Genomic DNA, 15,895 nt, shown 5'->3' with positions numbered 1-15,895 from the left:
ACATAAGGCCTTGCCCCTGGGTCCTAAATACTAGAAGGTGATGCTTCCTGTGCCTCCAGCATCCCAAACAGGGCATTTAATCAGTACTTCTATCACCTCCTTTCCATGCTATGATAAAGAAGCAAAGCCAGTCTGAGCAGCTAGCATAAGCATAAAGAGATATATCCAAGGGTGGGTCCACCACTTAGGTTCAAAGCCTGGCTCCACAGCTTTCCAGCAGTGTGAACCTGGGCAAGTCAGTTCTCCTCCCCAAGTTTCTTTATTTTTATTGTGAGGATTGAACGAGATTATGCCTGGTATGTAATAAACAAACAGCAAATGGCCACTGACACTAATATTTTTGTTGTGCTATTATGCCTGAACATTTGCTTGAGACCCCATCACTCTGACAGGACCTCTTGGGAGGCATATGTAAACTCTCAAAGAGCTTTGAGACATTCATGAATAGCACCTTTCTAGGTAATGGTGGGAGAGTCAAGGATGCTTGGAGGTACCATGAATTCAAAGGAAGATTTCACAAAGGGTGATAATCCTGTCTTGCACAAATCATCCCCTTTTTCTCTAGGCCATTTTCTCAGAGAGAAAATATCCTGCACTGAGTGGCTGATGGGTCTCATTGCATAGGGCATCTTTGGATGCTGAACAAGCCCAGACAAGAATGAGTATGAGTGTATGTGTGTGCGTGTGTGTGTTGTGAGTGTGTCTGTCTGTCTGCTGGGATTGTTCTTGACTCATCTAGCACACAATGGAGTTGAGTGAGTGCTTGATGAATGAAGGGATGGGTGAATGAACAACAGTTTCCAGGAGCCCAAGTGTAAGGGCCCAGAGGGAACCGGCCACAATATACTGGCACCAGAGGGGCTGTGAGCATGTACTTGTTCTTGAAGCTTGTTCTTCTCCTTCTTGGCTTCCTCCAGCTGCAGCTGCAGTTCTTGGATCTGCCCGATGTCAGCAGCAGACTGGCGACACAAAAAGAAATGTTACCCTAGGTCCACAGGCTTTGCTGGGAAACCATTCCCCAAAGAACCTCTCCTCTCACCCCAGATATTTAAGTCACATTGAGCTTCTATGATGATAGCTGGTTTCAAAAGTTACTTCTCACATCCTCCCCAACATCCTTCATCCCAGTGTTCACTGAGTCACTACAATTACCTAAGTCCATGGTTTTGGTTAATTGTTCAGCACTTCATTATACACCTTTGAGAGCCCAGACAGAAATGAGGTGACCTCAGCACTAGGGACCAGATTCCATGGGGAGAGAACTATCCTGAGTGTTGGGTAAGTGGGAGTCTAGACACAGCCACTGACCTTGACAAGCCACAGGACCTTTCAATGCCTCATCTGTAAAATGAGGTGACAGTGTCTGCTTAACAGAGTTTGTTCAGAGATTAAATGAGGCAGTAGAGAATAAAGGTCCTTGGAAAAAGTAGAAACAAACTGTTGAGTGTGATTATCTCTGAAGAGAGAGATTCCAGAGGGCAGGGGGCCCCTAACTTTCTTTATTCCACATGCATTTATTATTTAAATTATTTACACTGGGCATATGCAATGGATTGCTTTTGTAATTAAACAAAGAAACTTCCATTTTGGAAAACAGTAAGTGTGATTCACAAATTCAGAAGATGGCATGGTCTAGTTATTATTGTTATAATGTTGATGATATAATTGTTTATTTTTGATATTATTATTCCCTGTTTGGGAGCAATTCTCCCAGATGAATTCGCTATAAGAGGCATTTGAAGGCTGGCAGGCATTTTATCCTCAATTTCCTCTGGGACACAATCGGACAAGACACTAGCTGCTCCTGGAGGGAGCTGATGTCCCTGTCATGCAGATCAGAAATCTGCTGGTGGGGTGGCCTTCGTCACATCCCTCAGCTCCACCTACAGCCTCTGCTTCTCCACGCCCTGCCCTTGTCTCCTGAGTCCATTCACTCCTCCCTTCTGCTCTCCCAGGTGCTACTGCCATTGACCCTCACCTGGATCACTGAAACTTTCGTTTATTCAACAGCTATTTACTGGGCATCTACTCCATGCCAGGCACTCTTCCAGGCTCTGGGATACAGCAGTGAACAAGACAGAGGAGAACCCTGCTCTCATGGAGCCATTAATCCGGGGCATTATCCTGGCTGGTCACCTACTCCTCCTCTATCTAGCCCTTTAAAAAGCTCATCAGTGATTCCCATTGAATAGAAAATAAAATCCAAACTCATCACACCCTCTGAGACCCCTATCTGGCCTTTCTCTGCAGGCCTCACTGAGCTCATCTCATACCACAATCCTCTCAGAGGCCTCCTTTTCACCTCTCAAAGTCAATCCCAGGTCCTTTGCATGTGCTGTTCTCTCTGCCTGGACCCTACCCCCAAACCCTTGCTGCCCCCTTCCAATCTAATTAACTCCTGATCCCCATTCAGCTCTCCAGCCAAGTGCTACCTCTTCAGGGGAATCTTCCTTGATCCCCAGCGTAGGTCAGGATTCATGGAACTATGTTGATTTCCTTTCCGGATGCTTAGCTTAGTTTGCAAGTCTTCCCTTGGATCTGGGTGGCTATGTGATGAGGTCTTTCCAGCCCATTAAGTGGTGAGCTCTATGAGGGCAGGAATGGGACGTGCTTTTGCTCACCACAGTATCTTCAGCATTTCTCACAAGCCCAACACACAGTAGGTGACAACAAACATTAGATATAGACAGATGATAGAAATAGATAGATAAACAGATACACAGACAGACAGACAGGTGGGTAGATGAAAAGATGGATGGATGGATGAATGGATGGATGGATGGATGGATGGATGGATTGACAGACAAGTGGGTGGGTGGCTGGGAGGTTTGAAAGGTGGAATAATGGATGAGTACATAGATGGGTAGGTGGGTAGACAGATGTCTGAATACATCAGAGTTACTCTCACTCTCATTGTCTTTCTTGGTGGAAATATCTTCCCGAGATGCACATTATCACCTGAAGATGACATTCTCCTCCCTTAGGGCTGCATGAACTTTTACAATTCATATTATCTCTATGGTATTTATCCCTCCAGGGTCCTAGGACCAGGGAGTCACCCAACCACATCAATTCTCAACCTTCTCTAACTGCCCAGCCCAAATACCCCGAGCCTTCTTCCACAGGATCCATTACCTGAGCAATGAGGTCCTTGTGCTTCTGCATGAGATCATTCAGGTCATCCTGGTCCTCATCGATGCGCTTCAGGAGGTCCGCTCTCTCGAACTGCAGCCGGTACAGCTGCTCATCCACCTGGAGGAAGGCAGGACAATGGTTGGGGTGAGGTGGGAGTGGGGCAGTCTGGGCTTGATGCAGAACAGAGGGGGGCTTTCCTGGGGGTATGTTAGGTGAGTGGCCATCTGCCAGGAAGGGTGGCTATGGTGTGCAAATGCACTCTGTGGGTGTGTGTGTGAGAATGTGTACTGGCAAGGGGGGAGCTGCGTGTTCATGTATGACATCTGTGTGCATGTGTGTTTGTGTACCAGGCTTGCATGTGACTGTGTGAATGCAGTGTGTGAGTGCATGAATGGATATATGTATAAGTCCACCTGGGAATCTAAGTATGCACATTTTAAAATATGCATTGTTCTTATATATGAGTGTAGACTCCTATACTCTCCCAACAACAAGGACTTTATTCTGTTCACAGGTATATCCCCAGCACTAAGCACAGTAGCTGTGGCATAGCAGGTGCTCAATAAATATGAATTAAATGGATGGATGAATTTGTATATTTTACATTATACCTCTGAGGGTATTTATTGTGTATATGTTTCTGGTATTTTTATATGTGAGCATATTACTGCCTACTTGCATGTGTGTATATATCTGTGAGTTTGTGTGTGTGTTTAAATGTTGTAGGACCAAGTTCCCCTTAATTTAATGCAAGCAAAATCTGGAACAAAAGGGCCAATCAGAATCCTGAGACAAAGCTTTACCTACAAATCTATAACAACACCTCAACTTTAGTATTCTGAATATATTAAGTTCAAATTTAAGCCATCCATAACAAGTGCCCTTGTTCCCCTTATACAATGCTGGGCACACAGTAGGTCCACAATAAGTGTTCTTGTCCACCTTATACAGTGCTGGGCACACAGTAGGTTCATATTAAGTACCCTTGTCCCCATCATACAGTGCTGGGCACACAATAGCCCATGCTAGCTCCCAGAGGCCTGCCCTAGCCTGGGCGCCCATGACTGCAGGGAGGGACAGGTACCAGGCTCTTGCTCCGGGTCATGTTCTCCAACTCGCTGTGCATGTTCTCCAGGTCTGTGGTCAGTGCCTTCTGTGTCTTCAAGGCATCCTCACACTTAGCTTCACTCTGCTCCAGCTGCACCAGGCAGGAGGTTGAGAGGAAATGAGAAGAGAAGAGACTGTGTGAAGCTGCTTCCTTGAATGTGCTTCCCTTCCAGGCCAGCCCAGCCCAGCCTAGCCCAGCCCTCTCAGGCAGCAGAGTAATTTACAAGGGACTCTCATGATTTCCTGACTACTCATTAACTCACAACTGGGAGACAGAAATATGTCTGCACGTGAGGCAGCCAGGTTCCAAGCCCACTCAAAATTGAATAGGCACTGCCCCATGAAATGAGGCTAAGCCTCCCCCACTTCAGTGCCAGGAGCTAATCCCCAGTTCCATCCAGCAAATAGTTACTGACACCCACTCAGTATCAGGTATGGGGCAGACACAGAATCACCCTGGCCCCTGCTGTCCTGTGGGGAAGACAGTCAGGGACAAGCAAAGACATCTCTGCAGAGTACAGGGAAGAGGGAACATCAGGAGGGGAGAACTCAGGATAGGGGTTGGGGAGGCTTCCTGGAAGAGGCATCTTCAAGGTCAGTGGGGACTTGCAACATAGAAGCCTTAACTAGGTTTCAGAGGATCTGTGCACAATATTCTGCATGTGAGCATTTTCCTGGGTTCACAGATTTCACTAGGTTCCTGAAGGTTAAGAGCTAGTGACTAAAACAAAGCGTCCCTTTCTCACGCTTTCACCCACCTAAACATAGTAGGCCTCCTGTCCTAGCAAAGTGGGGCCACTGACATAGCTTCCTGACCCCCAAAGACAGACACTTCCCATCAGAGGAAACCATATCCATGCGCAAATCCCAAGTCCATTCTGCAATTAGCAGCTTCCCCTTGATTTCTGAACCCTAGAATCTCTGAGTGGAAAATGCCCTTAGAAATCATCTAAAGGAAACATTCAGAGAGAGGGAGTGCCTTGCCCAAAGTAACATAGGTGTAGGGAAAAGATACTAATGCTACCCAGACCAAGGCCGCCGCTCTTCCAGAACCACTAACAATATTAAGGTTGGAGTACTAAAAGACAGAAAAAATAAAAGGCAAGCTCGAGTCCCAGTGAAATGTGCAGGCATAAAATCTCTGCCTCCTTGGACCAATGAGTACATGTGGGGGCTCCACTGACCTAAAAAGAAAGCAAGAGGGCCAAGGCAGAGGCCACCCAGAGGACGACTGGTCTTCTGGGTGCAGAGCCCACCTGGGATTATTTTTATCTCTTCCCAAAATTGGGCAGAGGCTGTTTTCCTCAGGATGTCCAGGAATCAAACCCAGATGGTAGAAAAATAATACTAACAATGACAACAATAATGCTGATAACAATGATGATGATGACAATGATGGGAGAAGGGGAGGGCAAAGGCCACTGTTTATTTGACCATTCCCTGTCAAGGACTGTGCTAAAGGTTTTACTTGCACTTTCTCTTTGAACCTTCATGCCAGGCCTGTGAGATGTGCCCTGCTAATATTTTCATTGTATAGATGAAGAAATCGAGGCTGGGAGCAGGGAGGCTCCTGGTCCGAGGTGTGGAACTAGGCTGGCCCGAGTCTGAGGCCCTGCCCTACTATCTTGGATCTCTCACACCGCACCTCTGGTTCCAGCCCAACCTGCCACCAGCAGACCCAGTCTACAAAATCCCCCTTTTCAAGCCCCTGAAAACAATGTGTTTTTGCATTTGGGTTCAGTGCAGGGTTTGGCGATGGAGGACAGGGCAGCCCACTTCCCTCGGTGACTGGGAGGGATTGAGACACACTGAGAAAAATGATTTAGAGCAAAAGGAGGTGATTGGCATGTTTAGAGCATAATCCACAGAAGAAATGGGATGTCAGGCAAGTCCTGCCTTCCTGCGGCATCTCCAGAGCCTCTAGCAAGGTGGGGAGTTGGAAAGGAGGGCTCTCCACAGGCAAAACCAGCCCCTCATCTGTGGAGAAGTCAAAGGCCTTACCAATGAGAAGACATCTGAGCTCAGTTCTCAAGGATGCAAAGCATGTACATATTTAGGGGGAAGAGAGCCCCATCAGCAGTAATAGCAAGTGCAAAGGCCTTGAGGCAGGAATCAGCTTGGTGCTGAGGAACACAGAGACTGCTGCATAGCTGGGAGAAGGTGCAAAGAGGGAGAGGGTAAGAGGTAAGGTAGAACAGATGGACAGGGGTCCCAATGCAAGGCTTCTGAGCTGAGTGCAAAGCTTGGACTTTATTTTCAGGCTGTCAGGAAACCACTGATGGTTTCTAAAGAGGGAGTGGCATGATCTCCCTCTAGCCACTCTGGGGAGGATAGGCTTTCATGGGACGAGAATGGAAATAGGGAGACCAGTGAGGACACTGCTGTGGTCCTCCAGGACGGTGATCGGGGTGCCCTAGTCAAGGTGGAAGGGCTGGAAGCAGAGAGACGAATGACTGGGTTTAAATGGAAGGATATACACAGTGGGGTGTGCAGAGCACAAAAGGCAGATAGGAGCAGATGGGTCGTCATCAGAGATGATGTCAGATAACTAATGGCAGAGGGGAAGCACCACGCAGGGTCCTGCTGCCAGGCTAAGGAGCTTGGCTCAGAGCCAGGAGGCCAGTGAGAGCCAATACAAGTAACTCAACAGGGCAGAGCAGTTCCATCTGCTGAGCTCTTTCTTTGGTCTGAGGATTTCATCAGCTTGATCCTGCTGATCCTCAGAGCCATCCCAGAAAGGAGGCCCTATTTTTATCCCCATTTTACAGAAGGTTTATGGTGCATGATCCAGAAATGCTCCTCCCTTTCCCCTCTCTCCATGGAACAAGCAGGGAGTAGGACAACTCATCCCCAGACAGAGATGAACATAAGAGAGGGCAGTCAAAGGGGACGGCTGTTGGTGTTATTCTTAGCTCACACTGGGTTAGAGATAGGATTATCTTAAGACTGACAATCTTAAGGAGAAATTTTAAGCTCCCTGGTAGCTGGGATGAGTGATACATTTGGGTGGAGGGGAGGCTGCTGACCCCAGAGGTACCCAAGTCAAGCAGGTCCAGATTTTAACAGGATCTGGGTGGGCGAGACCAGAAAGTTCTACAGGGCAGGCTCCAGGGCTGCTGCTGACAAGCCATCTTAATACTGAGCTTTTAAAATTTCAATCTATTACACTTTGGGGAGCAGGAAGAAATACAGAGCCATCTCCAGCTGATTTTCCATTATGGATGACCTGGCATAAGAATAACTCACTGCTCATTATTTCCATATTGGGGCTGTTTGATGTTTTTATGAAGTCGGGTGGCAAGTCATGCTAGGGCCAAGATCGGATCCTTCAGTGGCTCTGCCCAGCGCTGCTTTGGGAAATGACTTCTCTGGGACCAGCAACAGGCAGAGAAGTCAGAGAGCTATGGGAGCCGGAGGCTGCTAGGATGACAAGCAACTCCTTGGGAAGGGTTATTGGAGTCTATTCTCCAGCTGCACAGCCAGAGTAGCAATGAGGATCCAAGGGGACAGGTGACACCTCATTCCTTTGGCACTGAGTCACCATCATATTATACCAGCCTCTTCCCTGTGGACGGAGTCTCTTAGGTTGATATCAGACCTCCAGACCTCAATAACCCAGGATGGAGAGGCTAAGAGTGAGATAAAGGCCCTATGATTTCCATCATTCTCCAGAGTCTAGTGTGAGGCTGGACAGGAGACAACTGATTTGACCTTAGCATAAGCTCATATTTTTTTAAATAAAATCAAGTTAATAATGTCTTTTATATTTCTTGTAAAATCTATTTCTTATAAAATAATACTCATTTTTTTAATAAAATCAAGTTAATATTGTCTTTTATATTTCTTGTAAAATCTATTTCTTATAAAATAATATAATAATGTCACAAGTATGTGGGGGAAAAAGCATAAAAACACCTTCAAGAGTCAGAAAACTCATCTCTCCCTCACAATGTTTCATTCATTCATTAAGTCAGATATCTTGTCCCAGAATCTGCTCAAATTCTGAAAGGCAGGCATCTAAGGAGGGCTTCATTTCCTTCCCAGTCCCTTGAGTGAGGACCCCTCTGTAAAACCAGCATCCTGCCCTTCCCTAGTCCTCCCCACACTACGGATGGGGAACATTCTTCCCAACCTTGTGCATATATTAAGGGTTTATGAACTTTGGCCTGGGTTCCCAGGATATGCTGTGAGGCCCAGACCATTCAGTGACCGTGGGATGACACTGAAGGTCTTTGAACACTGGAGTTCAGAAGGGTAAGATGAGATGAGTGCCTTTTAGAATCAAAGGACAGAAGGGGCTGCTTTGTCCCAAGACGGCTTCCTCATCTACCACAAGGTAGCATGTTCAACATCACACAGCATCACATGGTCATTAAGAGCAGACCCAGAGGTCAGGCAGAACTGGGTTCCAGTCCCAGCTCCTACCTCTATAAGCCTTGTGATCTTGAGCAGGTTACTAAGCCTCTCTGAGCTTTGTTTTCTTCATCCACAAAACAGAAGAAATAATAGTTAGCATTCATTTAGCAGGACTGCTGAGTACAGTTGCATCAGTTGTACTGCACAAACCTAAGGGATGTCAATCACCTCTTGGTTATGAGGGTGAGCTCTTATCTTACTATGTGCCTGGCTTAGTTCTGAACACTTCATGAATTAACTCATTTAACTCACACACCAATAGTCTGAGATTGGGACAATAACCATTCTTGTTGCAGGTAAAGAAAAAGAGGAACAGAGATGAATGGCTTACCAAAGGTAACACAGGCAGTTAAGTGGCAGAGCTGGGATATCAGTCCAGGCTCTTACATCACACTCCATCTGTAACAGTAGGGCCTACCACAGATGCTCTGTAGGGGACTTCTGCTGTTGCACCTGTCCAGCATCCATGCCCTCATCTTTTGAAAGCAGCACCCTATCTTCTCTGAAATAAATATAATAAATATCCATCCCCCAAGCCCAGTCCATGTGGTTCTGATGAAGTTGGCCCCTCAGAGCTCACAGAAGGTCATGTGACTCAGCCTAGCCATTAAGAGCATTACCTCCTTGGGCAATAATGTCTGGTTAATAATAACCAGGAGGTAATAACATGGCTGATGTCAGATCGAATGAAAGTTAATCTCAGGATTTTTGCTGGAAATGAAGTTCCCTCTCTCTGATGGCAGGATGTAAGCTTGGAGTGGCGGGGGGCCCCCTTCCCATCAAGAAAAATGAGTCTGCCTAAGAATGTGGCTGACACTGAGGAAGCTGAGCCAAGAGGTAATGAAAGATATGCCATTGATGATAAGGTTGGAGCACCTAGATCCAATCAGGCCTGAAGGCAGTCCTAGCCCCAGTATTTTCAGGTATTTTTCCACTAGTTTCTCCTTCTCTTCTCAAGCCAATTTGAGCTGGATTGCTGTTACCTGAAACCCAAAGACCTGCCAAACACAGGATGAGTGAGCTAATTAAAGGAGATACTACATACACAGTGGTGGCCTCAGAGTAAATAAATGTTCAAGACCATTGGTGATAGTGTTTGTTGATGCTATTTTGACAAAAAAAACTGATCAAAGTAGTTCTATCCAAAACCCTGTGATGAAGTAAGAATAACAATCATTTATTGTTTACATCTTTTGTGTATGGATCCTTACCCATGGGGGAATAAAAATGTTACCCTTCTTGATTGCTTAATGGGGGATAAGAGGAGGCAATGAGGTTTCTTCAATGCTCACTAAATCAAGCATGTGTGGGCCACTGGATGTTCATTACCACTATACCCCTCAACATGCCTACAAGGAGGGAATCATCATTTAATAAATACAGAAGCTGCAGCTAAAGGAGAAGTGATTGTCCAAGTTCAACTCCAAATCCACACTACTCCTGGGCCACCACACGGCTCCCTCTGCACAAGTCTCTCTCTATTGTTCAGTTCATCCCAGGTATTCTCTCTCCCCAACACACACCTCCTTTTCACTCAGTATGAGGGCAATTGAGATTCCCATCACAGATACATCAACCACAAACCAATGAATAGCATTACTTTCCTATGCAAAGCCATCTGCCTGCTTTAAATACCTGGGCAAAACATTTGGTTTGGACTTACTAAGCTACTAGATGCATTGGCTAGATGTATGGAATGATGGGGGGGAGGAAAAATTCTGATATTTCAGCAAAGTGGTTAGAACCTAGATTTCTAGGTTTCATTGAACAACTCGGGATTTAACACTGCATCGTGAATGCCACAGGGAAGCTTTCTGTTTAAGAAATGGTGTCATTGGCAGAGCTAATCTCAACACATTCCAGGCCCTGACAGCCCATTAGGGCACTCAGGAGAATCAACCCTCAGCATTAAGACTTTCCCTGAAGGGAATCACCAACAACTCAGACTATAGACAGTTCTGGCACCAAATGAAATTATTAAATGCCAATGAATTAACAATGTCAGGCCAGATCCACTAATTGTCTGTCCAGCTCAGAAGTCTGATTCCAGTGACCCCAGGGAAAATTCCCCAAGATTATATGGTAGTTACCCTCTGTGTCCTTAATCTGGGTGTATATTCCAACCCTTCCATAATTTTCCTTAACATTCTGCTAGGAGTCCATCACCCATCGACATATCAAAACTCTTCCTTAATATTTATTTTCTCCATTTTCTTCAGAGTAATAATACTCATTATTTTTAGTATTAGAAAAATCATAACTGCTCTCCACTGAGTGCTTACCATGTTTATTTTCATTTGCAACATGTAACAACTCTATAAAGTAGGCATTTTTAGCCTCATTTTATAGATGAGGAAACGGGCTCAGAGAGGTTAGTTAACTTGTCAAGGTCACACAGCCAAGGTAATCCATCAGATCCTGAACTGCAGTCTCTTTTAAATCCACAGCTTTTTCTGTTAAGTGCTGAGGCATGTGCTTACCACCTGCTGACTGAAGCAGGTCTCCTTTTACTTGTCTTAATTCTATTTCTCTGAGGGCTCAAAAGTCCTTCCTAATTTTTAGTCTTATAGGATCTAAAGACTGCTCAGATACTCCATGATTTAACAGACTTCAAAAACCTTCTTTCTGGCCTCTCTCTGGTGATGATAGATTTGTTGCAGACTGATGCTCCAAAGTAGAAAAAAAAATGCAAGATAAAATACTAAAAAAAGGCCCTCTCTGCCCCCACCACATTTACATCCCTTCTTTCCTTACAGCCTAGCACCCCATTCTTTCCCTAAAGGGCACCATGTTTGCGTGACTCTATCTGACATCCATCTTTCTACCAGATGGCAGGCTCCTGGAGGGCCAACTTGGCCTTGTGCATCCCTGGTCCCACACAGCAGGGACTCAGCACTGTTTCCTGAGGGAGCAAGATAGAGACGTCTGCTCAGAGGCACTGATAGGACTGCCACTGTCCCTGGGCAGCCTGGATTATGGGTACACAGGATGTTCCTGATTCTGTTCTCTACTTGGGAATGTCTACAAATGTCTATAATTAAAATAGAAAGAAAAACCCTTCCTTAGCAACCCAGTTATTGAAGAACTGGATAATGGTTTAGTAACTGTAGTAAAACCTTTCCATGGAATATTGTGCAGCCATATTTAAATAGCCATTTAAAATTATATTTATGAAGAAGAAATCACACAGAGAAGTACTCATGAAATGATGTTTAGCAAACTTTATAAGGTAACTTTGTAAGATGTATGCATATATGACTAACCAGACTAAAAGAAAATATGGTAAAATGTGAACAATGGCTATCTCTGGGTGATTGAATGATAAGTGTTTGCTATTTTGTCCTTTGTCTGTTTTTGTATTATTCAAATTCTCCACAGTGAGAATGTACTGCCCGTGGGCTACAGTTTGCTGACCCTTGGATTAGAAAATAGTATTTTATCAATGTTAAATTTTATGATTTGGATTAGGGTAAAGGGGTACCTACCATGTCTACAATTTGCTTTCAAATAATTCAGAAAATACATATTAGAGAGAGAATGATAAAGCAAATGTGGCAAATGTTAAAATTGGTGAATCTGGTGAAGGATATGCAGGAATCAATTGAACCACTCTTGCGGCTTTTTGGTAAGTCTGAAATTATTTCCGAATAAAAAATTTAAAAGTCCCCATTCAGTCTAACTCTGACTTTGGACAAGTTACTCCACTTCTCTGAGCTTCTTTTCCTGTGTAACACAGACATAGTGCTAGCTCACCCTCGTGGTCAGTCCCAGGCACTCACTGAGAACCTACTGTGTGCAGACACTCTCCTGCCCACTGGGCCCCAAAAGTGAACAGGCCCCTCTGTCATGGAAATCACAATATGCAAGTGGGTATGGGGGATCAAATTAGGCCATGACTTCAAGTGTTCGGCACCATGCCTGGAAAAGAATAAGCGCACAGCCAACGTTCACGTCAGTGCTGTTGTGATGGTTAGTGCCACCCTGCTGGGCTGCTCAGCTTCCCTGGGGGCTTTGTCCTCCAGGACTAGATGGTAACAGGTCCTACAGGGAGAAGCACAGATGCATTTCCTGCCTCTAGTGAAACCAGCCTTTTCTACTTCATTCATCACAGCATTGGAAGTGTCAATATTTGTGGGATGAACAGGCCTGTGATAACCATGTTTTTAACCAATTATAATTTGGTCTTTATCTCCTCTGACAGGAGGATACATTAATATTGAATTAATTCACTCCAACATAATCTCTATTTTTTTTAACTTCTCTTCAAATAAAATATCAAGTCCACCCGCTCTGTGGTTTCTGTCTAGGGAGAAGGGTTCCCACGATGCCCACTCACACAAAAGACTCCCATTGGGGTCATTTTTCCAGGGCTTATTAATTATTTTCAATAATGGAAGCATGGGTGTCACATGGTGACAAACGTCCCAATTAAGGACACTGGGGATGAATCTGGGGTTATCAGTCTTCTATGCACTAATGGGGGGACCTCAGGCTCTTAGCTTACCCCCATTGGGAGATAATTGTGTAAAAGAGGAACCAGCCCTAATAGCATCACTCCTGAGTGAAAACTGGAGTGGAGTCTGAATCCCCAACTGGAAGGCCTTTCAGGGGCACCAGGCCTTCCAGGAAGGATTTTATTTCTTAGAAACAGTAGCAGGCCCAAGGGAGGTGCCTTGGCAGTGTGGGGTAGTGCTTAAGCTCACAGGTTTTTGAGTCAGACTCCCTGGGTTCAAAATCCCAGCTTGACTTCTTATTATCTTGGTGACTTTGGACAGGTCTTTTAATGTGCTTACTCACTCAAATCCCTGCCTTTAAGGAGCTGGTGGGTAAATGAGGCAAACAGGCAAGCAAAGGGATAATTACAATGGAAGGTAAACCCAGGGGGTTGTGAAAGAAGAGAGGTGAGGCCCTAATTCAGCCCGTGGGGGTCAGGGGTGACTCCAAGTAGATAATGCCAAGACTCAAGTTCAAGGATAATTAGATGCTCATCATGCAAAGAGGGATCCGAGGGAAGAAGTGAGGGTTCAGCAGAGGCCACAGCTTGGGCAAAGGCAAAGAGGTGAGAATGGTGTGGAGGACACTAAGCCATTCTAAGCTGCTGGTGAGAGGTGACGGGAGGCCAGGAGCTATTGTGCCTCCCTGTAGGTCAAGTTCAAGAACATGGACTTTATTCAGAGAGCAACTGGAAGTCACTGATGGATTCTGACCACAAAGAGCCAAGATCTCATTTAAAATTTAAAATTCTCTCTCCAAAGATCAGATGGAAGAAAGATTGCTTAGAAAAGACTGGAAAGTGGCAGACCTGCAAGGATTCCAAGTGAGAAATATAGGTGGCCTGTTACAAGAGGGCTGCAGAGGATGGATTTTAGAGCTATTTAGGAGGTACCCATGACTGAGATCTGGTGACAGACTTGTTCATCATAGGAAGAGGCTGAATACAGCCCCCAGAATAAATGAAGCAAACAACTAAAGAGTTCAGTGCAAACCCTTCTCTAGTTAGCAAAAAAGCAAATAACATTTCCTTTGGGGAGGAAACAAAGGTCAAAGACATGAAACAAATAATAAGCAAAAAACAACTGCCACTGCCTGAAGCAGGTATCATCTTCCACTTTCTCCTTGGAGCCAGGTGCCAGCATCTGCTACTCACAGATGTTATTTATGCACAGTGATTATCTCAATTATGTATCTTGGTTGCTGGAATTGCTTCTGTCTCCAGATTAGTTTGTTTCCAGTGGAAACATTTCATGGGAATTAATTAGTAATCGGCTCTTAAAGAACAGGTGCCTTTAGACCAACCACACACCTTGTCTTGCCTACCTATTCTACAAGGTCTTATGAAATCATGTGATCAAAAACTCAAGTCTTCCAAAGAAGCTGTGGGGAGACCCACCTTTTAGAATCATTGCCTTATATTTTTCAGTTTAGAAAATTCTTTCACATCCATGGTGTAGTAGTCTTCTTTCAGCCCAATAAGCTGTAATTATTATGCCCCAACGAGGAAATGGAGGCCCTGAATGGCAGGATGACTTGCCCAAGATGATTCAGCTAGTTAAGTAGCAGAGGAAGATATGAACCCAAGAGGTGTGACTGCTAGTCCTATGCTGCCACTGGATTTCCTCAGGAGGGTCTGGATCTTCAGGTGGCAAATGAAACATAGCCAAGCCTCCCCACAGAGGGAAACTAAGACAGAAAGAGCCAAATGATTCCGAAAGGGTTCTAAACGGTGTGGCAATGGGCAGAGAGGGTCCATGTGGGGAGAACACAGGGGCTCTAGGAAGATGCTCTGGCTAAGGGAGCCTCCCAGGCTGCTCTGACGGTCTACACATCAGTGCTTTCACTGGGGACTGGAATCCTGCCACCTTTTACAAGCACTTCTGACCACGTCTCTGCTCAGTAGCTTTTTGTATCTCCCCATCACCTTTGGGATAGAGTCCAAGCTCCAGAGCCAAGCTCACTAAGCAGTTTGTGAACTGGCTCCAGTCTCAGGCATCAGCACTATCCTCTCTGTCCTTATCTCCTGGGCACTTTGTACACCCACAATAATCATACCAAATTGAACACACTTCTCATCACCATGTGCCTCTTCACTGTTATGTTCTGTTGCTTCCTCCTAGGATGCCCACCTGCATCTTCTCAAACCAGCTATTTATTTCCATCTTTAAAGGACAGCTGAAGTCCCCAGCTCCCTTCCCTCAGCAAAGCTAAAGGCATCCTCTTTTGCTAACCCAAACATTCTCTTCAAAGAGCTCACCACCCTGCCTTGCAACCATCTGCTTCTAGGTCTGCTGCTGTCCTGAACTGGGGGCCCTTGAGGGCAGGAACCTTTGTCTTTTCCAATTTATCCTGCAGCCCAGCCCCAAATTTATTGTAGACATTGTATCAATAACTGCTGAATGAACACTGGTTCTCTAATAGACATATTCAAACACATTCCCTCGTCCATGCTCTTTACAGACTAAGCCTTTCTCTAGGTTATCTGCCATCACAGTGAGTGAGCTGTAAAGGCCACAGAGCCCTCATCAGCTGCCCACAAGCACCCGGGACATCAGGAACTGACCACACTCCACTACAAAGTGCTCAGGGAGGTCACATCACTTGCCAAAGATCACAAAATCAGCAAGTGCTGGATTCAGTTCTCTTGATTCAAAATTTAATTCACTGTAAAATAGGTTGAACAAAACTAAGGTCTATCACAGTAATACAAGCTTGCTGTCGGTTTTCTCATCTGCAAAACGGA

General features: G+C 45.3%; 1 protein-coding gene across 1 annotated transcript in view; it reads right to left on the bottom strand.

The window, feature by feature from the left end:
- The window catches only part of MYO18B (myosin XVIIIB), a 256,547-nt gene that overhangs the window by 81,657 nt on the left and 158,995 nt on the right, over positions 1–15,895 (bottom strand). The window contains exons 34-36 of the mRNA XM_037816981.1: positions 4,220–4,333; positions 3,136–3,252; positions 876–959 (exon numbers count right to left, since the gene is read on the bottom strand). Of these exons, the coding sequence (XP_037672909.1) occupies positions 876–959; positions 3,136–3,252; positions 4,220–4,333 (315 nt within the window). The remainder of the gene's footprint in view (positions 1–875; positions 960–3,135; positions 3,253–4,219; positions 4,334–15,895) is intronic.

This window comes from Choloepus didactylus, chromosome 23, assembly GCF_015220235.1.
Source record: "Choloepus didactylus isolate mChoDid1 chromosome 23, mChoDid1.pri, whole genome shotgun sequence".
NCBI classification, from domain to species: domain Eukaryota; kingdom Metazoa; phylum Chordata; class Mammalia; order Pilosa; family Megalonychidae; genus Choloepus; species Choloepus didactylus.
This window is presented reverse-complemented; position numbering and strand designations above follow the sequence as displayed.